The sequence below is a fragment of the Ictidomys tridecemlineatus genome, chromosome 10, assembly GCF_052094955.1.
Source record: "Ictidomys tridecemlineatus isolate mIctTri1 chromosome 10, mIctTri1.hap1, whole genome shotgun sequence".
In the NCBI taxonomy this organism is placed as follows: domain Eukaryota; kingdom Metazoa; phylum Chordata; class Mammalia; order Rodentia; family Sciuridae; genus Ictidomys; species Ictidomys tridecemlineatus.
This window is the reverse complement of record NC_135486.1, coordinates 133,451,030-133,478,332: the sequence shown is the minus strand read 5'-3', so window position 1 is coordinate 133,478,332 and position 27,303 is coordinate 133,451,030. Positions and strand designations below refer to the sequence as shown.

General features: G+C 38.6%; 1 protein-coding gene and 1 long non-coding RNA gene across 10 annotated transcripts in view; one reads left to right on the top strand and one right to left on the bottom strand.

Annotated features, from left to right (window-relative positions):
• Window positions 1–18,821, bottom strand: part of Pdxdc1 (pyridoxal dependent decarboxylase domain containing 1) — a 55,291-nt gene extending 36,470 nt beyond the window's left edge. For 2 of the 9 annotated variants that reach the window (XM_021725414.3, XM_078024321.1), the window contains exons 1-3: window positions 18,289–18,492; window positions 1,393–1,466; window positions 812–880 (exon numbers count right to left, since the gene is read on the bottom strand). In XM_021725414.3, coding sequence (XP_021581089.1) covers window positions 812–880; window positions 1,393–1,466; window positions 18,289–18,309 — 164 coding nt within the window. In that variant the 5' untranslated portion in view covers window positions 18,310–18,492. Of the gene's footprint in view, window positions 1–811; window positions 881–1,392; window positions 1,467–18,288; window positions 18,493–18,723 lie in introns of those variants that run through there. The other 7 variants (XM_021725415.3, XM_040278308.2, XM_078024322.1 and 4 more) reach the window with 7 other exon arrangements.
• Window positions 18,523–21,905, top strand: LOC144367549 (uncharacterized). The gene is made up of 2 exons (XR_013427046.1): window positions 18,523–19,084; window positions 19,437–21,905. It is a non-coding gene; the product is annotated as an uncharacterized LOC144367549 (long non-coding RNA).
• The last annotated feature ends 5,398 nt before the right edge of the window (window positions 21,906–27,303 follow it).

The following is a 27,303-nucleotide window of genomic DNA, read 5'->3' as shown; positions in this document are numbered from 1 at the left end:
TGACCTTTTCCTTTCATTTAGGATATTATAAGAATGACAAATCTTAGCAAATTAAAATATCTCTAAAAATAAAATTCAGTCCACTGAATAGATCAGTTTTTAAGAATGAACTAAGTATGATACTTCAGTTATAATTACAAATTCATGAATGGCTCTGAGTCATGAGGTTGTATTAAGATCTGAAAGAAGTTTGGTAAGCTCAGCATTATATCTAACCATCCAATGGCATTTCAGTTTTTTAATGTTATACTGCATATAAATCCCTTTAAATTCTAAGCTGGGCACAATACACCTGTAATCCCAGCAGCTCGGGAGGCTGAGGCAAGATGATCACAAGTTCAAAGCCAGCCTCAGTAACTTAGCCTTAAGCAACTCAGCCTTAAGACCCTATCGGTGAGATCCTATCTTCAAATAAAATACAAAAAAGGGCTGGAGATATGGCTCAGTGGTTAAGTGCCCTGGGTTCAACTCTGACACCAAAAAAATCAAACTAACAAGTAAGTAAAATTTTAAAAGGGCTGGAGATGTAGCTCGGTGGTAGAGCACACCTGGGCTCAATCTCTAGTACTGCAGGACATTTTTTTTTTCCCCTTTGGGCTCAAACTAAAATTATAGGACTAATGATTTAGCCCAATGGTAGAGCACTTAGCTAGTATGCACAAGGCCTGGAGTTCAATCCCCAGCACCATGAAGGGAAAAGAAAAAAACCTAGACACAAACTAAAATTGTCAAACTGTAATTAAACAATGGAAAGTTTGGGTAAGAAACATTTACATCCTATCTAAAAGTACTAAACTTTATTGCCACCTACCTTCCCTGGAGTGGCCCTGGAATATCCTCTGACATGAGCTTCTTCCCATTTTCATCTTCTACTCTTCTACTTTAAAGGAAAGAAAAAAATGTTTTATCGTACCAAATTTTTAACATTTGAACATGCAGAATGGCCATTTAACCAGAATCTCTTCATAAATGATGTAGGATTTGAAACACAATTATCACATCTTTCTAGGTCCCAGTTTGGAGTACAGTTTGAGTTTCAGGAAAAGAACATGACCCTCCCACCACCATCAGCAACAAAACATTTCAGAACCCATTTCCTTGTAGTGATGCCCTCTCTGACCTGAATCTACAGTAAGAAGTATTTAGAGACTCAAATCAATGTATCATCACCCTAAAACTCTTAACAGACAAAACTGAAAATTATGCCTTCTCCCGAAAAGTCCTTTAATTAGAAAGCAACTTCAACCCAAGACAAATATCAATTTTAAAGTCAGCAGAAGCTATGTGTGGCATTCTGGAGTTAAGAGGTATTTTTAACATAAGGAAACCAAAGCCACCAGAAAACAGGTTGGACACGCTAAGCAGGGTGGCCTCTGTCCTGCACACACTCACCTCTGACTCTCCTCCAGCATCTTCATGGCCTCCTTCAAGTTCCTCCCCATTTCAGCTAATGTAGGGTCTGCTATCTGGGAAACAAACCAAGAAGATTAGAGATTAACATTCCTCTATCAGTTCTGTCATAATTCACCCAGAAAAATCAAATGCAAGTCCACTTTCTTCTGGCTTTCTTGTAAAACTTGTAAATCTATTATACTGTACATGTAAACTTCTAATAATACTTATATGGTTCCATGTCAGTATGCTCACTTCATTCTTCTTAGTGGTTATACCTGATTCCATGCTCTGGATGTACCATGGTTGATTTAACTAGTTCCAAATTAATGGACTCCAAGGTTATTCCAGTTTTTCACTAAGTCCATAAGAAGTATGTATGGTGTGCTACTTGTTTTATTGCTATAATAGGCTGAAAATGCTTACCTCCCCTGACTTCCCTAAGAGCCTAACCCCTGGGACCTGTAATGTTATTTTATACGGCAGTCTTTGTAGATGTTATTAATAAGGATCTTGAGATGGTGCCCTAAATAAATACAGTCACACGTATCCCTCTAAAGGAGCAGGCAGAGGGAGACTATTCACAAACAGGGTCATATGAAGACATGAGAAATCTGAAGATGTTGGCTTTGAAAATTGGAATGATATGGCCATGAGCTGAGGAATACCAGCAAATGTCATAAGCTGGACAGGCAAAGGAAGACCTCTCCCTCTGCATGCAGCCTGCCCAGTCATGATCACAGCCCAGGGATAAGAATTGCAAACTCTTCTTTCTCTTTTGAGATGTGTTCTTGCTATGTTACCCCTGGCTGACCTCAAACTCCTGTACTCAAGTAATTTTCCTGCTTCTGCCTTCAGGGTAGCTGGGAAACAGTCAAGCACCACCATGCCTGGCTTCATTTCAGTTGTTTTAAACCACAGTTTGTAATAAGTTGTTAGAGCAGCCGTAGGAAACTAATACACCCATAAGTCTAGTCTGCAAGAGCTTCCTTAACAGAGCATGTTTCTGGAGGAAGCTGCAGCAGTGATGGTATCCAGAGGGTGAATCAAGTTCTCTCTTTTTCCTTTCTTCTCAATCTCCACAGCCTAGTGCCTTGGATCACTATGTAATGTGAATTATGTTATAAAAAATTGCAGAAACTCTCTTTTCCTTTCTCACCAAGTGTCTGCTTGAAGAAGGATCTAGATTTCTGCTTCTATTCACATTGTTTATTGTACCTGGTAATATCTTCTACAGCCCAGGTGTGCAGTAAAGTGTGTGCTCCATTTAGTTTTATATTACCTCTTCATACTTGTTCAAGAAATTCTAATAAGTTTATCAATATAAGAATCAGAAAATGTCAAATTCTGGAAGGGACTTTAGGGGGGATCTTGGGGAGAATGGGTTGGACAAAAAGTTGGGGCTTCCACAGGAGGCATCACAATACTAGACTTTAAATTATACCACAGAACTAGAAAAACAAAAATGGCACGGTATTGGCACCAAAACAGACATGAAGACCAATGGTAGAGAATAGAGACAAACCCACTTAAATGTAGTTATCTCATACTAGACAACAGCACCAATAAACACATGGAAGAAAAGATAGCTTCTTCAACAAATTGAGCTGGGAAAACTGGAAATCCACACGTACTAAAATGAAATCAGATCCCTATTTCTCACCCTGCACAAAACTCAACTCTAAGTGGATTAAGACCGGAGAATCTGCACCTATTAGAAGAAAAAGCAGGCTCAAATCTCCACCATGTTGGCTTAAGAACTGAATTCCTCAACAAAACTTTTAAAGTGCAAGAAGTAAAATCAAGAATCAATTTTCAAACTAAAAACTTCTTCACAGCAAAGGAAACAATCAAGAACATGAAGAGAGAGAAAATCTCTGGACAGGCAAAGGAAGACCTCTGACATGAATGGGAGAAAATCTCTGCCACCTGCACCTCAGATAGAGGATTAACCTCCAGGATATATAAAGAACTCAAGAAACAAAAAGACAAATAGAAATTCAAGAAACAAATAGAAACTCAACAAACCGAAACTTAAAAAGACAAATAACCCAATGAATAAATGGGCAAAGGAACTGAACAGAGATATTGCACAGAAAAAGAAATATGAATGGTCAACAAATGTAGGAAAAAATGTTTAACATCAATAGCAATTTGAGAAATGTGAATTAAAACTACAATGAGATTTCATCCCACTCCAGTCAGAATGGCAATTATCAAAAATATAAGTGCGGCGGTACAGCACTTGCGTAGCACATTCGAGGCCCTGGGTTTGATTCTCAGCACCACATAAAAATAAATAAATAAAGATATCGTGTCCAACTAAAAAAATAAATATTTTTTAAAAAAATACAGCTCAGTTGGTAGAGTGCTTGCCTTGCATGCACAAGGCCCTGGGCTCAATCCCCAGCACTACAAAGAGAAAGAAAAAATACAAGTAACAATAAATGTTAAGTGAGGACATGGGGAAAAAGGTGGGGAAACACACATACATTGCTGCCGGACTGGAAAGCAGTACTGAGAGTCCTTAGAAAACTGGGAATGGAACCACTATTTTACCCAGATATCCTACTCCTTGGCACATATTCAAAGGACTTAAAATCAGTGTACTAGAGTGACATCAATGTTCACAGCAACTCGGTTCACAATGGAACCAATCTTAGGTGCCCTTCAATAGAGGAATGGATAAAGAAAATGTGGTACATATACACAATGGAATATTACTCAGGCATAAAGAATGAAATTGTGGCCTTTGCTTGTAAATAGATGGAAATGGAGACTGTCATGTTAAGTGAAATAAGCCAGTTTCCAAAAAAAAAAAAAACCCAAAGACGGAATGAATGTTCTGATATGTGGATGCTGACTCTCAAAAGTTGGGGGGGAGGGGGAGGAGTGGAGGTTCACTAGGTTGGACAGGTGGGAATGGGGGAAGGGATGGGAATGGGAAAGACAGTAGAATGAATTGGAAATAACTTTCCTCTGTTCAAATATAAATACATGACCAGTGTAACTCCACGTCAAGAACCACGAGAATGGAAAGTATGTATGTACGATATAAATACATTCTATTGGCATGTATAACTGAAAACAACAACAAAAGTTGGAGCTTCCAGCTCTCTTAACAACCATTAATCTAATCAGCTTTGTTTTATATATAGGGTTCTGAATAAAGTTTCATTTCTAAAAACTCTTATTAAGAAGAAAAATGTATAACATAAAAATCTCTGATTCTGGCCTAACATTTTAGAGGTTAGAAATTAATAGAGTGGTGAAGTGATTTATCAGAGGTCATAGAGCTAATAAATGACAGCACAGTGCTAGAGCCCTGAGTCCCTCGGTCCTGACTCCTATTCCCAGCCTCTATTACATCACACTGACTCCACAAGGGCTTACAAAATAATCACAGAGCCACATCTATTCTGATTTTTAAACAAATCAGAAAAATCATTTTCAAATAGATTTTTAATAAAATCCACAACTTAAATGTAACCATGAGACAGGTTGGAAAGCAATCAAAAGTATCTCAGTGCTCCGATTACGAAGAGGAGGAACAGACAATGGTCAAGAGAACACATCTTAACTCCTAAGTCTACTGTTATGTTCTCCATTATCCTTCTCTCTTGTGACTCCAATCTTGTGTCCCCTACCTTCTGGCCCAATGAAAAGATGAACAGTTTTGCTTGGCTGATTGTTCAGACCTCCATACCTCAAGCTTCTAACACTTGCCTCAGCTGAACATCCCTGGGCCTTTTATCTTCCTCTAGCTACCTATTCAATCACAATCCAGTACTGTACTTCCAAGAAACCCCCTGTGGGTAGAAGCACTCACTCTTTAACATCCCCTCTAATGATACTGATGAAGTTTTTCTTTAAATCAAATGTGAAACCTCTTTTCCTGACAAAAATGATTATAGTAACAATGGAACAGAACCCTTGAAATTAGGGCATTCTGATATGCAACTGCCATTTATTCTCATGATTCCTTATATCCCTTTACTGTGAATTGTTTTAGGGATGTTCTTTCCAGCACAGATACATTCCCCAAGTAGACCCCGAGGGCTTTTCTTTTTCTCTTTTTCTCTCTCAGTGCTGGGAACTGAACCCAGGGCCTGTGTATGCTAGGCAAGTGCTCCACCACTGAGCTATAGCCCCAGCCCTTTTAATTTAATTTATTATCATTATTATTTTTTTTTTTGTGGTGCTGAGGATTGAACCCAGGGCCTTGTGCATATGAGGCAAGCACTCTACCAACTGAGCTACATCCCTAGTCCTTAATTTTATTTTTGAGACAAGGTCTTGCTGAGTTGCCTAGGTTGGCTTCAAACTTGCAATCCTCTTGTCTCAGATTCCTGAGCTGCTGGGATTACAGGCATGTGCCTGTACCATACCAGTTTAGATCAAGAGCTTCTTCTTCTTTTTTTTTTTTTTTTTTTTTTTAGAGAGAGAGAGAGAGAGAGAGAGAGAGAGAGAGAGAGAGAGAGAGAGAGAGAGAGAGAGAGAGGGGAGGGAGGGAGGGAGGGAGGGAGGGAGGGAGGGAGGAAGAGAGAGAGAGAGAATTTTTTAATATTTATTTTTTCAGTTTTTGGTGGTCACAACAACCCCATTTTTATGTGGTGCTGAGGATCGAACCCAGCGCTTCTTGAAAACAAGGATTCATACTCCCACAAATTCTGACTTCTTTTATAGGACCAAAGGTCCAAAGTTTGCTCTACTCTCAGCACTGGATAGCAACATACTATCTCTTTAACCCAGCTAAATTTTCCTATAGAATTTGAACAAATTTTGCAGTGAAGAACAGAAAAAAGATGACATTTAAAAGCCACTGTATATAAACATTTGAATCTATAAACGTTAGAATCACAGGCAATGACAAGATGTTCACACTGAGAAAGGCAAAAGGATCACCTCGCTTCTGAGCCCCCCTCATTAGCACACATTCAAACTTCTCCCTCCTACTTTCTTTAGTGGGGTGAGCCAAGGGTGGGAATGGATGGATAGGGAAAGCAGTGTTTATAATTATAATGGAGTAAATTAAATATAAATACAACTCCAAAGCTGTATTCATATTTAATTTACGTGCTTGTTGCATTAACTGGATAACCCAAGATAACAAAATGTTATCAGTTGGATCATGGTTCTAAGCCAAGAAATGCTCAAAGAAAAGTTGTATATTTATTAATGGATCCCTGAAAACTAAAAACCATGCCTACATAAGCTTCTACAAAGAGCATTCACTACTTTTTGTTCACATTTTGTATGTTCTGTATCTGTTACAGTGCCAGATAAGGTAGCCATGGGATAAATGTTACTATACAACATGAGGGCAATAGCCAGACACAAACCTAAACGAATAAAGAATTAAACCGCATATAGATGCCAATTTTCAGCACATAGAAAGAGAGAAATTTATGATATTGAGAGGCAAAATAGTTCTACGTCAGGTTCTTAGGAAGAATGCCATATTTCCTTATCTTTCAATACCAAGCACAGAGTCTGCCATTGAATTTAAGTATTCATTTATTTTCCTTAATAATCACTAACATTTATTGGGTTGCTTACTATTATTCAGGCATGATGCTAATTAACCCCTTTACATACACTATACTTCCTAATTAACACAAAATCAGAGTATGTTTTAGAGCCAGAGTTTAAGTCTTTATTACTCTAAACCAGTACTCTTAACCACTAACCAGTACTGCTTCTTTATCTTCTGACCTAAGTAAACAAAGCGACTCTCACTCTGTAAAAGTTCTTGTACTCAAAAATCATTATAACTAAGGCATAATTTAAAAAATGACCTTTGCTTGATTACCATTTCACTTAGGAAAAAAACAATGATTCTCTGTACAGGGAAAATTTCTATTCCATAACAGTCTGTACTATAAGGCTATAAACTTGTCATTCAAACTGGGGCATTTTCAAGAGTGAAAGGGGATACTATTAATAATTAAACCAGGACTAAAGGTATAAACTGGGATGGTCCTGGGCAAACCAGGATGTGTAGTTACCCTACCCTTAACTAAATGTTTACTTCAGATCTTACACCATTATTCAGCAAAGCCCAGGGAAGTTTATGTGATGGTGGCCGTTTATATGATGGTGGCCGTTTATATGATGGTGGCCATTTATGAGTTGGTTGAAAGGTTAAAAAAAGGGTGGGTGTGGTGGTGCACACCTATAATCTCAGAGGCTTGGGAGGCTGAGGCAGGAGGACCTCAAATTCAAGACCAGCCTCAGCAACTTAGTGAGGCCCTGTCTCAAAATACAAAATAAAAAGGTGAGGTGTGATATGGTTCAGTGGTTAAGTGCACCTGGATTCAAAAAAGAAAAGAAGATAAAAGACAACATGAAACTGAACAGTGGCATACCTGCAGGGCAGGGGCTGCCAGTGACATCAGTATCTAGGACCTTACTGCTCCTATGGACGACTTTTCCTACCTATGAACATGTTTGAATACATTTTCCCTTGAGGAAACTCACATGACTAAAAATCTGGATTCTAATAGAAACAATTTCAGAAAAAAGGTGCCTTTAAAAACAGACAAGGCAGTCAAGTCTGCTTCCCACCAACCTCAAGCAAGCCCACCGTGAATGTGCCATTTTAGAGGCTTTTCCAGAAAAGAGCACTGTAAGCCACAGGCAGATTCCTTGCATCTCCTGTGACCCTGGGTCCTTAAGCCTTAAAGAGGCTTGTGTCAATTGCACCATTAGAAAAAACTAAAAAGCATGCAACAGAGCACTTACAAAGTGTGACCACCCACACACAAATTAATCACAACACTGATGGGTGGCATTGCTGAGAATTCAGAAAGTTACACTTCTCATCTGGCTGCAAGTTTACAAATTATATTTCAGCTATGGGTGATTCTGCTGTGTAACTAAGTGAATTCAGTATTCCTACTACAACAGATGCATAGAGGGACTTAATTGAATTTTAGTACTCCCAAGGGGAAACCATTCAATTGTATGCTATCATAGAACTAAGACTTTATAAACGACTTAGGTGAAACAAGCCCTCCTCTGCATGTGATCCTTTATGAGCCTCTTTAAAAATCACTTTCATACTAAATGATTTTCATCACTTTCAGTCAGCACAGGATATTAAGATACCTCGCCACTAGCAGAAGAAATATTACACATTTAATGTTAAATTTTGAAAGTTCTCACAATTTAAATTTTTTTTTGGGAGTTTGTCAAGGGTCAAATGTAAGGTAAAATAATAAAAGTAGTTAGGGAATAATTTTCAATTATCCAAAAAAAACTAGAAGAAAATTATAAATTTGGAATATGGCTGCAGATTAATGATGACACATTTGCTTTTAGCTAGAATTATATCAACTCAGTAAGGCATAACACTGGGCAACTGTTTTCATTATTCTGAATACATCTTATTTTCTATTTTGTTCTGTTCCATCATTTGAAAACCGCTAGTCATAAATTGCCAAAGTAATTTAGCACCCTGTATACAGGATGCAACCTACAATTTGGAAAAAAACACCACTTCGATGGACGTTTGCAATTACTAATAGTGGGATGAACATCTCTTTTTTAAAATATTGTTTTAGTTTTCAGTGAACCTTTATTTATTTGTACTTGGTGCAGGGAATTGAAGCCAGTGCCTCACACATGCTAGGCAAATAAGTGCTCTGCTACTGAGCCACAACCCCAGCCTCTAAACATCACTTTTTCCTAAATATTTTTTAATTTTAGGTGAAATATTTCTATTTTTACATTTATGTGGTGCTGAGGATCAAATCCAATGCCTTGTGCATGCTAGGCAAGCACTCTACCAGTGAACCACAACCCCAGCCCCTAAACATCATTTTTAAATAAATAAAGTTTACTGGGCCAGGATTGCGGCTCAGTGCTAGAGTGCTGGCCTGGCATGTGTGAGGCACTGGTTCAACCCTCAGAACCACATAAAAATAAATAAGTAACATAAAGGTATTGTTTCCATCTACAACTAAAAAAAAATAAGAAGTTTATTAACTAAGAAGATGCTTATCATAACCTTTCAAAATTGGAAACTACAGTAAAAAATTATAAAGGGAGGTCTCTAGGACTTAAAATTTGGAAATTATTGCATACTGTCACTTTAAAAATTTCTTAGTTTTTAAGTTTGATTAGTTAAACTCTTATATATACTTTCTTCACTTAACCGGTTTGCCAAAGTGTGACTTTAAAAAAGTACACATTTACTTTTGCATATATTGGAAAGAAGATAATACTTTGAATCCCTGATTCAGAGACATTAGTGTTTAGCCCAAACCTAAGTTAACAACAACAAAAAGGTGAGGGTGTGTAGGTGGAGAGGGTTAACCTAGAATGACAGAAAGCAGGACAGGGAAATTGCAAAGGGATGCAAGGGAAATTTTTTTAAGGAGATAGAAATGCTCAACATCTCTGTGTTGGTGGTAGTGTGGTGCTGGGGCTGGAACCCAGGAACTTGTGTGAGCTAGGCAAAAAATCTACCACTGGGCTATACCCCCAGTCCACTCCATATCTTGATCATGCTGGTGGTTATATGACTCTAAACAATTTTCAAAACCAATTTCATCATATGTAAATGCCCTTCAATTTAAACAAACAAAAAAAAAGGTGAACGGTTTAAAGTCAAAAGAAAATTTTCAGCCAATTATGGTACAAGTGTCAAAATTTATTAAGATGGTATGTGAAAATCTGTTCCTTGAGAAACAGAGTATGGACTGGGGTAGAGTATTTGCCTAGTATGTACAAGGCCCTAGATTTGATTCTTAGCACTGAAATTTAAAAAAAAAAAGAAAGAAAGAAAGAAAGAAAGAGTGAAAAGGGGTGGAAAGGAAAGTCCAAATTTTAATTTTAAAAATATACAAAAATCTTAAAATTCATCATTCATAGAAGTCTAGAGGCTGGGCGTATAACTGAGTGGTAGCACACCCGCTGTGCATGCAGAAGGACTCAAATTCCAAAGTAGTATATAATACTGTAGGTTCAATAAACTGTTCTGACGAGTAGAGAAATGTTCACTTGTGGGGGCTCCAGAGCCACTGAGAGAAAAATATATAAAAAAAGAGAAACCTGCTGTTCGTATCAGACAGACTTTGTTGTTATCAAAGGCAAATTTACACCAAAGCATTAGACGTATAAAAATCACTTTCTTTCTTCAACTAATCAAAGCAATGAGATAAGTCTCCAGATTGCTTTTTCTAACATTTCTAACATTCTATTCCTGTCTTCCATCACTTTCCAAACAAGGCCAGTCCTGAATAGTGATAATCATTCAACCTTCATGTCTCCAAAAATCATGTATTTTCTTTCCAAGTGGAAACAAACATTGTCTGCCATCTAGCATTAGTTGAAGAATTACTTTGAATACCACCTGTCTACTACATCTGAAAAGCCCTAAGAACACAACTGTTCCTTATGGGTCATCCAGGGGAAAAAAGGAGGGGAATTCTCCAAGTTGATATAGTGACTTGTAAATTTACCTTGTTGGAGTCTCAATTTCTATATTTTCAAAAGCATTTTTGCCTGATTTCAATAGTACAGTAGGAATCAAGCACTCCTACCTCCAACTTCTAAGAATTGGGTGCCCTCTGAAGACATTTTTAACTATCATTCACTCTATGCCTGAGCGTGTCTGTGAGGATAGGAAGACATACTGTAATTATTGGTTCATTAAGCATCATAATGTTCCTAGTTGAAAAGGGATGTGCCAGTGCTGTTAAAGTGTGCCTAGTAGTATTTAATCTTGCCAATTCCTTAAGAAGAGAAGCCGAAAAAAGGTGGGGTAAAAATACACAACAGAGTGGTAAAAAATCTGGTAGAGTTAAGAGGCAACAAAATTAAAACATCAGACATCAAACCCCAGTCTCAGAGAGCAGTATATGGAGGCAGAAGGAAAGGAATTCAAGTCACTTGTCTTAGATTCATACTGAGAATGCCAGAGATCCACGTTTAAGTTTAAAAAAAAAAAAAAAAAAAAGCCTTAAGAAAAACCACTGCTTCTGAACAGTCAGTTCACTTAGAAATAACATATCCTGAGTAAACGCTTCCAAATAACTACACAAGGGAAAAACACTACATTACAGGCCTTTACTTCTAAAATCTTTCTAGTTTATCTGGAATCACACATTGATTTTGGGGCAAAAAAGAAAATCACTACATAGTAACTATTGTAACTCTTCATCAAGAACACTTTGCAGAAGACTAGGATTTGTCAACAGGTGATCAAATCTGAAAGATAAAGGTCACCTGTTATCCTTGGGCTGGGGGCACAACCTAGTGGTAAAGCACTTACCTAGCTTGTCTGGGTTTCATCCCCAACACCAAAAATAAGAAAAAAAAGTTACCCTTATTACTATCATGACTTCCAAAATGGAACTGGAATTATGTAGGATTAATGATAGTTATCTTAAAAATACTAGGATAAATTCTGATACATGCCTTCAGACTTTTAAGGCTGAACTATGTAAAGTTGCCAATATTCAAGAGTTTCCAGTGTACATACAAAACCAGCAACTTCCTAGTGAAGGCATTATTTTGCTGTTTTTGCTCTTCTGCAACAACAACAACAAAAAAAAGTTACAGGAAAAGTTGACTCTGTCATTTAAAAAAAAACTTTAGTTGTCAATGGACTTTTTAAAAAAATAATTCTTTAGTTGTGGATGGACTTTATTTTATTCATTTATTTATATGTGGTGCTGAGAATTGAACCCAGTGCCTCACACATGCTAGGCAAGTGCTCTGCTACTGAGCCACAACCCCAGCCCCTCTCAGTCATTTTTAACTCAGAATGCATTTTCCACAAAAATTAAAAGTAAATGGGGCCCAAGTCTGGATTCCAGAGACTATCTAACCTTCAGGCAGCTTGATACATATCATTTGCAGCAATACAAAACAAACAAAAAACCTATTGTACATCAATGTTTATAGCAGCACAATTCATAACAGCCAAACTATTGGAACCAACCTACATGTACATCAATAGATGAATGGATAAAGAAAATGTGGCACATGTATACAACCAAGTATTACTCAGCCATAAAGAATGAAATTATGACATTTGCAGGTAAATGGACCGGAGACCATCAGCTACATGAAATAAGCTAGACTCAGAAAGTCAAAGGTTGAATGTTTTCTCTGATGTAGAAGCTAGACCAAAATAAGTGGGGAAGGACTACGGGGGATTCCACGAAAACAAGAGAGAGAGATCAATGGAGTAGAGGGAAGGAAACAGGGAGGGAGAAAGAAGAAGGGAAGGAGAAGTACTGGGAACTGAATTAGAGCAAATTATATTCCATGCTTGTATAATTATGTCAAAATGAACCCTAATATAATGCATAACTAAAATGAACTAAAAAAAAAACCTACCGCAATGCTACTAGCAAATAAACTGAAAGTCCGGAATATTTTATGGCCCTTGAAAACTGCTTGAAGAAGATGGATTTAATTTTAGTTCAGTAAATCAAATTTCAGAAAGAAATTTCTGGAAATTTTCAATTGTCTAAAGGTGGCGGTTCTTTTTTTTACAGTTGATTTAACTTCCAAAAGATGAAATGGGCTGGTCATGGAGGCACATGCCTGTAATCCCAGTGACTGGGGAGGCTAAAGCAGAGGATCTCAAGTTTAAGGCCAGTTTCAACAACTGAGAGAGACCCTCAGCAACTTATCAAGACCTTGTCTCAAAAGAATAAAAAGGGGTGTGGATGTGGCTCAATGGTAAAGTGCCCCTGGGTTCAATACTGGAATTAAAAGAGAGAGAGATGACCCAGTTATCTCACTCCTCAGCATATACCCAAAGGACTTAAAATCTGCATACCATAGTGATGTGGCCACATCAATGTTCAGAGCAGCTCACTTCACAATAGCTAAGCTACAGAACCAACCTAGGTGCCCTTTAATAGATGAATGGATAAAGAAAATGTGGTACATATACACAATGGAATATTACTCAGCCATAAATAAGATGAAATTATATTTTTGCTGGTAAATGGATGGAAAAGGAGGCTATCATGCTAAGTGAAATAAGCCAATCCCAAAAAATCAAAGACCGAATGTTCTGATATATGGATACTGACTCTCAATAGGCAGGGAGTTGGAGGGGGGTCAGAAATAACTTTCCTCTGTTCAAATATGAATACATGACCAGTGAAACGTCACATCATGTACAATTGCAAGAATGGGAAGTTAAATTCCATGTATGTGTATGTCAAAATACATTCTACTGTCATATATAACTAAAAAGAATAAAAAGCTTGGAAAAAAAAGAACTGAAATGGCTTTTCTGACTCAATTCATATTTTGCCAACAATAATATGAGGACAGTTATATCATAAGGTAAAAATGTACGCATTTACAATTAAAGCAAACTCTAGGAAAAGTGTAACTCCAAACTAAATATTCTACTTAAACAATCTCTTCCACAAAAATCTCCATGCACTCCTGCTTGTTTCTTAAGTCATGCTAGTTTTACCCCTCCTTGCTATTCAAGAATTTCTCTTAAAATGTGTATACTCCTTACAAACATTGCTTCCTGGAGGCATCATGTCTTAATCATCTGGAGTCTCAGTGCCTAGCACTGGGGTTTTGACCACAGCTGACCTTCAGCTAATAAAAATGTGTGAATTAAAACAGCTTTCTGCTTTTGGTGAAGTCCGACACAACTAAGGTCAATCAACTCCTACCTATAATTAGAACTCAAAATCTTGGATATAATAGAGCACACATGGGACTGGGAACCAGCTCTGTAATCCTGAATAAATCAAGAATCACCAAGGTTTTAAGTTTTGAGGAGGAGGAACTTTGTATCACAGTAAAGTCCTATCAGTTTGCTCCAATGCCTAGCCATTAGGTAATCATTACTGACACAGCCACCCTGCACCTATATGCAAAACTCTCACTTCATAATGATGCAGAGATCCACTTTAAACAAAAGTCAAAATCAGAGTTTGTCAGGTCCGCCTACAACATCTCCCATTCTACACAGAGAAGTGGACTCTGCAAAGGCACACCAGGAAACTGATCTTTGTAAGCTTGCCTAATAGGGGCTCTTCTCTCCTACTTTTAAGAGCAGGGATAGGAATTCTGGCAGGCCTTATCAGCAAGTAAAGATTGGGAATGTTCCATTCATGCTGCTCCTTCAAAATTTCTAGCATAACAGCAAGGTGATAAAAGGTTTTCCAAAATCAGACCCAAAGGAAGAGGGGTAAAAAAAACCCAAACAACTTAGTTTATGATGAAAACAAGAAACAAAAATGGGTTGAGTTGTAATTATTATTATTATGGTACCAGGGATTGAACTCATGGGTACTTAACCACTGAGACATATCCCAGCGCTTTTTTTTTTTTTTTTTAATATTTATTTAGAGACAGGGTCTCACTGAGTTGCTTAGGACCTTGCTAAGTTGCTGAGACTGGCTTTGAACTCATGATCCTCCTGCCTCAGCTTCCCAAGCCTCTGGGATTACAGGTGTAAACTGTAATTATGTAAGTAAAAAACAGTTCAAGTTTCCTCTTGAGACAAGAATTAAATATAACAAATTGTCCAGCTCGATAGTGCTATTCAGTAGATTTTTCTTTGGTGGCACACAACACCTGTGCTACCTGGTAAGGCAGCCACAAGAAACGTGGCTCTTGAGCATTTGGAACGTGGTCAATATAAGTGAGAAAATGAATTTAAAACTTTATTAAAATTTAATTAATCCAGAATCAAGTTGGTCACAGGGCCTACTGGCTCTGCAAAGCACAGCTCAGCTCTAGATTCTCTCAATGATTTTCAACCAGAGGCAATTCTTTCCATCCATAGTGGACAACGGCCTCCACCAGAAACCATTTTTAGTTGCCACAACTCTGGGGAGAGAGTACTACTAGCATCTGGACAGTGGGAAGTCAAGGATGCTGCTAAACATGTTGCAATACACTGGACAGGCCCCACAACAAGGAATCATCTAGCCCAAAAGGTCAGGATTGCTGAAGTTGGCAAACTTTGTCCAATGTTTGCTCAAGGATGGAATTAAAGTAAATTCAAGGGTCAGGTGTGGTAGCACGTCTGTACTCTCAGCTACTTAGAGAGGCTGAGGAAGGAGTATCACAAGTTCAAGGCTAGTCTTGGCCATTAGTGAGATATAGATCTTGTCTCAAAATAGAAAATAAAAAAGGTAAAGATGTAGCTCAGAGGTAAAATGCCCTGGATTCAAATCCCCAGTATTGCAAAAAATAAAGTAAACCCAAGGCAAACTGCAGTACACTTTGTTTAAACACAATACCCAGGAAGAGATTTTTCAAGTAATAGGAAAAAGTATAAAGTTGCAGACCTTACTAAAAAGTGTACTATGTGTTATGTGGTGAATAATTTATTAAGATTGTCAACCATTAGTAATTACTTCCTGTGGCATTTTTTCACTTGAATATTAACATAAGTAAACACTGAGATTATTCTACAGGGCCCTGTTTTAAGTTGGACATAGAGTACTGAAGGCTCAAGAGCCCAGCCCTACTCCTGCTCTCCTGCTTGAATCCCTCTCAATCAAGCTACATGGTTTCTTAAAACATCCCTCATTTCAGATACAAGAAAGCTGATACTCTTATGAAAGAAAAACATATCAATATAAGAAAGTGGTTCTGTCATGGCAGGACTGCACGTTTACATACTACCCCAAGAAAGAGCAAGGGTACAGAATTATATTTGAACCAAAGGAAATGTAAGGAGTGATTCTACTAAATGATGACAGCATACCCCCTCTCTGATTATAGTACTTGAAACTTTAGATGATGAGTATGAAATAACACTGTGGTTTCTACAGCCATATAAATTATGCATAGATTAGTTTAAATAGGATCATTCAGAACTGTTGAGATAGCTCTCAAATTTATGTTAGCAGTGCAGAAATTAACCCAGAATAGTCTATTCCTCAAAGAAACGGGAATAATGGACACAATTCAAAGTTTCACTTTGATTCAAATTATTTTTCAGAACACAAGGCATCAGAATTCATAATATGGCAATACCTTTTCTTTTCTACCCACTGAGCATTAACAGAAATTGTTCATTATAAGTTAAATTTCCTATTATTTCATTAAAAAAAAAGAAACACAATCCTAGCTCTAAAAAACTTACATTCAGAATTTTCACACTGGCCTAAGGCAAAAACTTCCAGTCTACATATTCTGAATTCCTAAGTTTTGTGCAATTTTGTGACAACCCCACCTTTAACCATGCTGGAGTTCCAGTACCTCTTCAGGTCTTCATTTGGAGAGTTTAAGATCTTTTATCATCAATTAACATTTAGGGAGTATCCACCATAATCTACTAATCAAATGTCAGAAAAGTAATATTTAAAGCAGGATTCCAACCCACTCTGTTTTGCAGATTTGCTTATGAAGCGCTATTTTTAGAGGAAAAAAAAATCACCCATTTCTTTCAGGTTTCTAACTGAAAGACACAAAGCCCACCTCACCTTCTTATGAAATTGGAAGCAACACAGAAGAGACATTTTTAGCATCATTTTATATTCAACTACTATGTTACACACATGATCTTGACCAGGGTTTCTCGGGCTCAGTGCTACTGACATCTTGAGTCAGATAATTCTCTGGTGTGGGTGGTTGTTCTGCGCAGTGGAGAAGTTTAGCATCATCCCACCCCCACCTTGTGACCATCTAAAATATCTTCATTTGTTGCCACTGACCCTCAGGGAACAAAATTGCTCATGGTTGAGAACCACTGATCTTGAATGAAATTCGAAGTTCTAACAGGTAGGCATTGTGCTAATCAGAATACTTACTTAAGAAAAAGATACTATCTTTTCCTTTTCTTGTCTTCCATCCAATTTATGTTAAACAACCAAGGAATAGGCTATACCACTGTGTGCCTGTGAAGCTATCTGGCTCAACTTCTACAAATTTCTGCCTTCAATTCTCAGTGACAAATGAACAAATCTATGGCAGCTGCTGCTTTGAAAACAAAGTATGTTATTTCTGGTCCATTCAACATTAAAAGGAAGCAATCTTTAAACACCAGAATTGCTCCTGAATTCCACATGTAAGAAAAACTTGTCTGCATCAAACTGGACAAACAGAATCCCAAGCTGGAAAGAATAGGGCTCTGAGGAAAGACAATGTCAGGCACCGAAGGCAGGACTCCATTAAGAAACCCAAGCACCTGTTCTCATTTACAAGCCCTAGATCTGGACAATTAGAGACCATTTCAACCGCCAGAGCAATCAGCCTGGTACATCACGCTGCTGTTCTCTCCAAGGGAAATCAGGGTAAAGAGCTGGTGGATGAGGGGTTGACGCCAAGGTCTCTTCTGGACGGCAGAAGGGAGGAGCCAAGAAGTTGTGGAGCAGCTGCAATCCCCGAAAGTAAATTCAGTCTATGAAATACCCACCCCTTTTTGGACCCCCGAGGTCCCTTCCCGGGGTTAAAAAATCAGAATCACGTGGGGGAACTTGTTAACCATGCAAATACGAGTCCAACCCCCCCAGAGGTTCACACCCTAGGGCTGAAATTTTGTGTTTTTACTAAGGGCCCTGTGCACGCTGAAGTTGCAAGGCCACTGCCCTTAACAATTTTCTTCCGAACTTGGAAACCATAGAAAACCTTGCAATTGGCTTCGAAACCACTGGGGCTTCTTTCCTGGCGCTCGCGGGATCCAAACTGGTAGCCGCCGTCACCCGAAGGGGCCTGCCCAGGCTCAGGCCGGCCCCTCGCGGAACCTCGGCAGGCCCTGAGGTCGGCCGCAGCAGAACCCGGCCGTGACGTGGCCAGGCCCGGCCGCACGCCCTCGCGGCCAGACCTCCTCGGCGGCCGGTTAGCCCCCGGCCCCTCCCCGGGTCACAGTGGCAGCTCGCGGGGAAACAGTAGCCCCGGAGGCGGGGGCCTGGGCCACAGCGCCGTCCTACCCGCCCGACGGACCTTCTCTAGGGACGCGTCCATGGCTCAGGCGGCCGGCGGAGTCCGGTGGGTGGCCCGGCAGTCCCGGGCGCTACTTCCGCCTCCCGCGCCCGGCGGTGGTTTCCACGCTGGCAGCGCTGACGTCCCCCGCGCCCGCGGCCGGCGGGGCGGAGACGAGGAGGAGCTGCCGGGCGGCGCTGCCGGGTGGGGAACCTGCCGGGTGCGGGAGGCGAGGCGGGGCAGGGCCCCGTCGGGGTGGGCGTGGCCCTCTAGGCTTCCGTACCTGGCCGTCACGCCAACCAGCCCTAACGCTCCCAGGTGAGAGGGGGAGACTATTTGGTGGAACCGTAACAAATTCACTTTGTTCAGAAGTCTGTCGCAATCACTGAGGTTGAAGTAAAATAATCACAAATTGTCATTCGTGTAGTTAAGGTCTGTAAATAACTAGTGACGCACCTGCAGTTTCCGGTTCAGGCTTCCAAGTCTTTCCCACCCTCAGCATCCCTCAGGAATGGGATAGGCCATTCACCTCAGGAGGGTGGGGCGGGCGAGCATCCTCGCGCATGCGCAGGATCGACGGCGACCAGCGAGCTCTAGGATGTTTTTTAACGAATTCTGTTCCCAGAGGGCGCTGGTCAGAGCCCGAGTGATTGTCTCAGATCTTCCCACAGTACTCTAGACCGAGGAGATTTTGAGGCAGCTGGTCCAGCTTCCTCCTTCATGTCACAATTAAGACTGTCGGGTGAGGGGTAATAAATCTGCTGTTATATCACAACAGCCCCCAGATGTAGGAAGCCTCGGGAACCTCGTCTCGCAGGTCAGTTGTGGCCAGGGTTCTTCCCAGTCTCCCTCACCCGGTGATGCCCCCGTGGTCGCTCCGCTCAGCCGCAGGAGCGGCCGGTTTCTGACGAGTGCGCGGCGTGATCTGCGAGCACCGGTGTCTCCAGTGAGGGAGGCCGAGGTTCTCAGCCCTCGTGCAGCTGCAGGCGGTCGCCCTGGCCCGCTCGGAGACGACGACGGTGCAGCCACAAAACCATTCCTTTTCTCTCCTGTTCATACCCTTCTCTTCCGAAATCTGTGTAAATGGCCGCTTTTTCCACGTAACAATCACATATTTTGAGCTATCTTGTATTTTAGTTAATTGCTCCATTGATTACATTATTTTCTAGCAAAGGAAACCTGCGTGCTCGTTTGCAGTGTACAATAGAAAATGTGTGACTCTCCAAAGAGCTCTGCAAACGAAAGCAATGATCAAGTTTATACCCTCCAAGAGCTGAAAATTGTGCCTACGTTTGAGTAAGGCAAGTCACTTTCCCTGTGAAATTATGAAAATTTTCAAATACTGAGAAAAGGTCAAAAGAATTGTACAACGAACAACCCACGTTTCCACTACCTCGAATCTGCGGTTAACCCCTCCGGTCAGAACTAGTGGTGAAGGGATTGAACCCAGTGCCTTGTCCATGGTAGGCCACATCCCCAACCATACAATTAACACTTTTTTTTTTTTTTTTTAAAGAGAGAGAGTGAGAGAGAGAGAATTTTAATATTTATTTTTTAGTATTTGACGGACACAACATCTCTGTTTGTATGTGGTGCTGAGGATCAAACCCAGGCCACACGCATGCCAGGTGAGCACTCTACCGCTTGAACCACATCCCCAGTCCTAACACTTTTCTTTTATCTGCCTTATCACTTATAGTATCCATATACTCATCCATCCACACATGTTTTGGAACATTTAATCTTTGATCACCCAGGTGTAATTAAAGACTAATGTTATATGGCCAGTGGCACAGGCCCTTAATCTCAGCTACTCAGAGGCTGAGGCTGGAGAATCCTATCACCAGTATGGGCATCCTAGCAAGACCCTGTCTCAAAATAAACTTTGAAAAAAAGGACTGGGGACATGTTTCAGTGGTAGAATATTCCTGGGTTCAATCTGTAGTACCAAACAAGAAAAAAACCTGGTAACTTTAAAAGCCACTTCCAATTATCTTTGGATTCCTTTACAAAGTAGATTCTACAAATCATGCTGTAGAGATAAAAGTTTATTGTTTTAAAAGTAGCCTTTGAAACCCCAACAGGAAAAATGGGAAAATTTGGTTCATTTAAAATTTAGCCAAATATTGATAGCCAAACAGGACAGTTAGGTGTTAGAAATGTATACTAAACAAGATCCCTGCCCTTAAGGGAAACTATTTTGGGCAGAGGTCTTTTAATCTTGGGCCAGATGGTCTGTGAGACTATACCCAAAATGTTGTGTGTAAGTACATTTTTTCTGGGGAATGTAAAATGTCCATAGCTTTAATACTCTCCCTCTTCCACTCCAGCTGATAAACTATAATGCAGCATTCTTTGGGGCATTAAAGAGTTATGAATACAATATTATGGGAATCCAGAACAGTAAACCACTAATTGTGGGCAAATTTAATCTCCATTGATATATGTCTTATATGTGTTGTTAACAGACCTTTCTTGATTAATGGGTAAAAAGGAAACCAAGAATTACGTGACTGTTTTTCCATTTGGATCCATTCACATGATTTTATTGTGACCTAGGTAATAATTTCAACCATATTGTAGGTGAATATTTTAGACTTTAAGTTTTAAAATCGACCAGCTGATACATATGAATGATTTAATTATTAATTCACCATTGCAGTGCAAAAATTTTAAATTACCAAAGAATGGCAAGTGAGTAATGGGGTAAGTGGAATCACCGATGTCTTCAACTTCATCCCAGGGAGTAAGTAGATATTTCTAGAAAGGCTAAATGAAGACACAGAGCTTTAAATACAATATTTGGACATAAAGAAAACCTCTAGAGGAAATAAAATTAACAGAAATCAGGCATTGCAGCTGGTAAGAGAAATAATGTAAATGGCAATAAATTTCTTATTTTGACAGTATGGAGTCAGTAGGTTCTAAAGAAACTTACAAGGTTTTGTTTTTTACATAAGTGGAAGTGTTTATAGCATGGGGTTAGGGGATGAAGATGTGGAAAAAGAAATGGCAATGTTAAATTTTATATTATTCTGCACTGTTTGGATTTACATTATCTGTATGCTTTTCTCTTTTGGATTAGAATTTTTTTTTTTTTTTAAGTAAATAGCTTGGAAGAAGAAGCCAATTTCAATCATTTTTGAATCACCTGAGCTACTTCAGAAAAGTCTACAATTCCTAACAGCAACTCAAGGTGGCAGCCTTGAGATGGATTGTCTTTTCTCCTGTCATTAGTGAGAGTTGTTGCTATAAAGAATATACATGGTAAAAAAAAAAAAAAGAATATATATGGTTGTTTATATTTCAGTTTCATGTTTTATTTATATTTTTATTAATTTTTAATAAATTTTTAAAATTAATTTGGCCAATATCACTTCCCAACATTTACCCCCTCCCTCCTCTCCTTCCTCCGGCTGGTGCCTTTCCTCTTCTACTGATCTCATTTTGATGTTCATGAGATGCCCCCCTCTTGCCTTTCTTTTCCCTTTTCTTCTATAGCTTCCACATATGAGAGAAAACATATCTTTGACCTTCTGACTTTGGCTTATTTCACTTAATATAATGTTCTCAAGTTTTCCTGTAAATGACATAATTTTATTTTTCTTTATGGCTGAATAAAACTCCATTGGTGTATATGTACCGCATTTTCTTTATTCATTTATCTATTGATGGATACCTAGACTGGTTCCATAGCTGTTATAAACATGGGTATTTGTGTATCACTATTGTATGCTGACTTTAATTTTTCAGGATAAATATAAAGGAGTAGTATAGCTGGGTCATATGGTGGTCCCATGCCTGATCTTTTTTTTTTTTAAAGACAGAAGATTTTAATATTTATTTATTTATTTATTTTTTAGTTTTCAGCGGACACAACATCTTTGTTTGTATGTGGTGCTGAGGATCAAACCCAGGCTGCACACATGCCAGGCAAGCGCGCTACCGCTTGAGCCACATCCCCAGCCCATCCATGCCTGATCTTTTGAGGAACCTCCATACTGATTTCCATAGTGGTTGTACTAATTTACACTCCCATCAACAGTGTAGAAGTTCCTTTTTTCTCCACATCCTCTCTAGCATTAGTGTTTGTATTTTTTTTCCTGGTATTTTGATGTAGATTACATTGAATCTTACATTGTTTTTGGTAGTATGAACATTTTAACAATATTAACTCTGCCTGTCCATGAACATGGACAGTATTTCCTTCTTCTGAGGTCTTCCTCAATTTCTTTCTTCACTGTTCTATAGTTTTCATTGTAGAAGTCTTTTCACCTCCTTGGTTAGATTTATTCTAAGGTATTTAATTTTTCTGAGGCTATTGTGAATGGGATTGTTTTTCTTATTTCTTTCTCAATGAATTCATCATTGGTGTATAGGAAAGATACTGTCTTTTGTATGTTGATTTTATATCCTGTCACTAAGATAGTGTTAAGGGAAAAATTTTTATTCAGATATGCATAAAAGATCTGGGCTGTTGATGCATGCCTGTAATCCCAGCTATTTGAGAAGCTGAGGCAGGAGGATCACAAGTTTGATATCAGTCTGGGAAACTTAGCAAGACCCTGTCTTAAAATTTAATAAATTTAAAATGGGTGGGTAATGTAGCTCAGTGGTAGAGCAGACCTGGAAGTGATCCCCAGTTCTGCAAAAATAAATGAATGAAAGAAATTAGTTATCATTGACTGACCTATAACCTGCCCCCATGAAAGGAAACCACTAAAAAACCCTATAAACCTAATAGAGTCCCCTCCCAAGTCCAGGTCCCTTCACCCTAGAAAGAATATTAACCACTAACTTGATAGCACTCCTTCCTATGTTTCCTGTGTAGTTTTTTACCTAAACAAGCTTCCCTAAACACTAGCTTTGCTTTTTCAAAAAGATAGCTTTTCCATACCTTTTAACTCTAGGTTTTCCCTACCCCCTCTCTTTTTCTCCCTTGCAATGGATTTATTGAAGATTCCAGATTATTGTTCTAGAATTTCCCTTGGTCAGGATATTTCTGTGGTCTCTGTATTTTCTGCAACTTGGTAGTTTGATCTAGGCTTAATTGGACTCAGGTTTGAAGTTTTAGGGAAATATTCAGGGATATCACTATGTTGTTGATCAAGAGGTTTATAGTATCTGCTTATTTATTTGGGTTGCTAGCATCCATGAATCTTTTTATTTATTTTGCAGTGCTGGGGATAAAACTTAGGCCTTTGTGCATACCAGGCAAACACTCTACCACTGAGCTACATACCCATTCCACTAATTTTTTATATACTTTTTTGGTTCTGGGGATTGAACTCAGGGACACTTTATTGAGTTATGTTCCCAGCCCTTTTTATTTATATAATTTTGAGACAGGGTCTCACAAAGTTGCTGAGGGTCTTGCTAAGTTGCTGTCTCACATAGAATTTATAATCTTTTGCCTCAGCTTCCTGAGTTGCTGGGATTATAGGCCTGCGCCATGGCACCCAGCTCCCACTAATCTTTTTAAGTTTATACCATTTCCAGCCTTAATGAGACGAGTTGTGACTTTTCTTATGATACGTACATTTTTGATACCCAAGAGAGGTTTCTGAGAGCATAAGATTTCAGAATATTATTTTATTTCTCCCTACTTTCATTTAAAAAAAAATTTTGTAGTTGTAGATGGACAGAATGCCTTTATTTTATTTGTTTATGTGGTGCTCAGAATCAAACCCAGTGCCTCACGCATGCTAGGCAAACACTCTGTCACTAAGCTATAGCCCCAGCCCCTTACTTTCATTTTTATTTTGACGTAATTTCAGAGTTGCAGAAAAGTTGCAAGAAAAGAATTTTCTTAAACTTTTCACCCAGATTCCCCAAATGCTGACATTTTGTCATATTTCTTTATTGTTCTCCACAAGCATACATACACACAAAATAATAATCTGAATCACTTCAATTGGTTGCATGATGCCCATTCATCCCTAAATGACTTAATGTGTTATTTTCCCCCCAATAAGAACACTGTCCTCCACAGCCACAGTACAACCAGTAAAACCAGGTTAATTTCCTTAATACAACACTGTTTTCGAATCAGTAGACTCAATTTAGATTTTGACAGTTGTTCTAGCAAAGCCTTTTATAGGAATAAAATAATTTCGAAGAGTGTATGCTAGAATGGTTCTTTGGTCTTTGTGTTTTACCACTTTAGACCTTTAAATCAAAGACATAAAAACTATATTATGCTTTTTCCTGGTTGATATTGTAGCCTACTGATAGGGACTCAGATTGCAGCTCCAGGTGGAGCTGGGCTTGTTAGTTTTTCCCCTTCTAAAGACTACTTGGGCAAATTACTTAACCTCTTGGTGTTTTAGTTTCCTCATCTGTAAAAATTTTGGTAATGCTTACTTGCTTTTTTTGTCATTTTGTTTTCGTCCAACATTTAATTGTCAAGTTTCCTCACCATTCAGTCCTTTAATACAAGCCCTTTCCTTATTCTACGTGTTCCCATCCTCTATTACTACAGTTAATGTCCTTACCATTTTTTAAAAACTGAGAGTCACCTCATTAAGGGGTTGTAAAATCAATTTAGTAGGTTATGACTAGCAATAGTTAAAAAACAAAACAAGGATCGAAACATGAGGGCACATCAAATGGAATAAGGTTTACTAGGAAACAACCCAAATGTCAAACCCAAATTTGAAAAAGCAAACTGGAGTCTATTCCTATAATAAAATAGAATATTATAAAGAAATAAAAGGAACAAACTACTGAACTATGTAGATTAGGATTTGGCAGACTTTTTAGTTTTTTTTTTTTTGGTAAAGTATGTAAATGTTTTAGGCTCTGTAGATTATCTCCACCTTAGACACCTTCAGCTGTTTATAGAGTAATGGGCACATCCTTTACATGGCCCTCAGGTATGATTTGGCCCCTATCTACCTCTTGATCTCGACTGTTAACAAAAGCCTTCACCACAAGTTGTTTCCTTTAATGGGACTGTTCTTCTTTTCTTTCCTTTTTGGCTTCTATAATTTCTAAATCCTTTCGTAGGAGTTTTAATATCACTTTCTCAGGGGAATGTCATAAGTGCTTAGAGGCACCTAGACTTCTTCAGTGTGCTTAGCAAAACTGCAAATAATTTAGGATGGTTTTTTGTTTGCTTGGTACTGGGGATTGAACCCAAGGGCACTTAACCATTGAACCACAGCCTTAGCCCTTTATTTATTTACTTATTTATTTTTTGGTGGTGCTGAGGATTGAACCCAGGGCCTTGTGCATGCAAGGCAAGCACTCTACCATCTGAGCTATATCCTCAGCCCACCCTCAGCCCTTTTTTTGTATTTCGTGTTGAGACAGGGTTTTGATAAGTTGCTTAGGGCCTTGCTAAGTTGCTGAGGCTGCTTTTGAACTTGTGATCCTCCTGCCTCAGCCTCCTGAGCTGTTGGAATTACAGGTGTGCAACACTGGTGCCTGGCAAAAGTAATTAGTTGCTTAATGTCTGTCTTCTTTGGTGTAAATGCCATTTCTGCAGGCAGAGAGGAGGTTGTGTTTAATATTATTTTAATTGTCTTTAATATTATTTAATATTATTCTATTCCCAATGACTAGCAAATAGGTGAGTCAAAAAATTAATCATTGAATGTATGAATAAAGAATATATACTGGCACAATGAGTAAATTTCATTTTCCAAATATTTCCATTGTTTTCAGTCTGGGTATCATGAGTATCGTATTTTATTTTTTTTTGATATGTTTTTTTTTAAAGAGAGAGTGAGAGAGGAGAGAGAGAGAGAATTTTTAATATTTATTTTTTAGTTCTTGGCGGACACAACATCTTTGTTGGTATGTGGTGCTGAGGATCGAACCCGGGTCGCACGCATACCAGGCAAGCGCGCTACCGCTTGAGCCACATCCCCAGCCCGAGTATCGTATTTTAAAGACACTCTATGGGCAGAGAGGCAATTTACCTCCCCAGTGTAGCTAGCCCACTGTGTGGCATGCAATTATGGTTCCATGAATAATTATTGAATACATTGGTTAGACAAATGTTTTCTGAGGGTCCATTTTAGTCCAAGGAGTACTGTAGAAATTAGGGATTCAATGGTGATTAAAAGAGGTTAAATCTTTGCCTTTTTTGATTCTTAGATTCTATTGAAATAGATAACAAATAGCAATATAATATGTTAATTACTTGTAAATTTAAGGAAAATAAAGTAGGATAAAAGAATAATAAATTATGAATGAATCCATCCCTCAGCTATCAAGTTAAAATCTTATGTTCTAAATACTGAAAATGTTTGTTCAGTGATAATCTGCTAGACATAGAAGAAAAGTAAGCAAAACTAACCACTGCCATCAAGAAGTAGTGATTTATTAATATTAAAGACTGTGGAAAACATTCCCATAGATACTTTTCTGGTACTCAAAGGACTTTTTTTTAATATTAGAAAGTTTTCCGCCATCATCTAGTTATCACAGAAGCAGAGTTGGGTATTAAGTTTTGGAAAATCTGAAGCAGATACATTAGGATTGATGTGGTCATGTGAAATCAAGAATTTAAAAAGTTTTTTTCAAAACTACAATTTAATTTTAATTTGTTCAGTTTTATTTACATTTTGTGAAAGTACCCAGATTTTTCTAAAATGGTATGCCCAAAAGGTAAATGAGCAATGACAATATAAGAAGGAAAAACATGTGCAAATAGCCAATAAACATGAATAAAAGTTCACCATTACTTGTCATAGAAGAAATGCAAGCCTGGCCAATGGCCCTTGCCTGTAATCCTATAGGCAGTAGGATTGCAAATTTGAGATCAGTTTGGACAATTTAGTGAGACCCTGTCTCAAAATAAAAAAGAAGACTAGGGATGTAGCTCCGTGGTAGAGTGCCCCTGGGTCCAATCCTTAGTACTGGGGGAAAAAAAAGTTTGCTGTAAGAATGTCTATAGTAGCATTGTTTATAATGGTGTAAAATCGAAAATAGGGGCTAGGGTTGTGGCTCAGTGATAGAGCACCTAGCCCGTGTGGAGTGCTGGGTTTGATCCTCAGCACCACATAAAAATAAAATAAAGGTATTCTG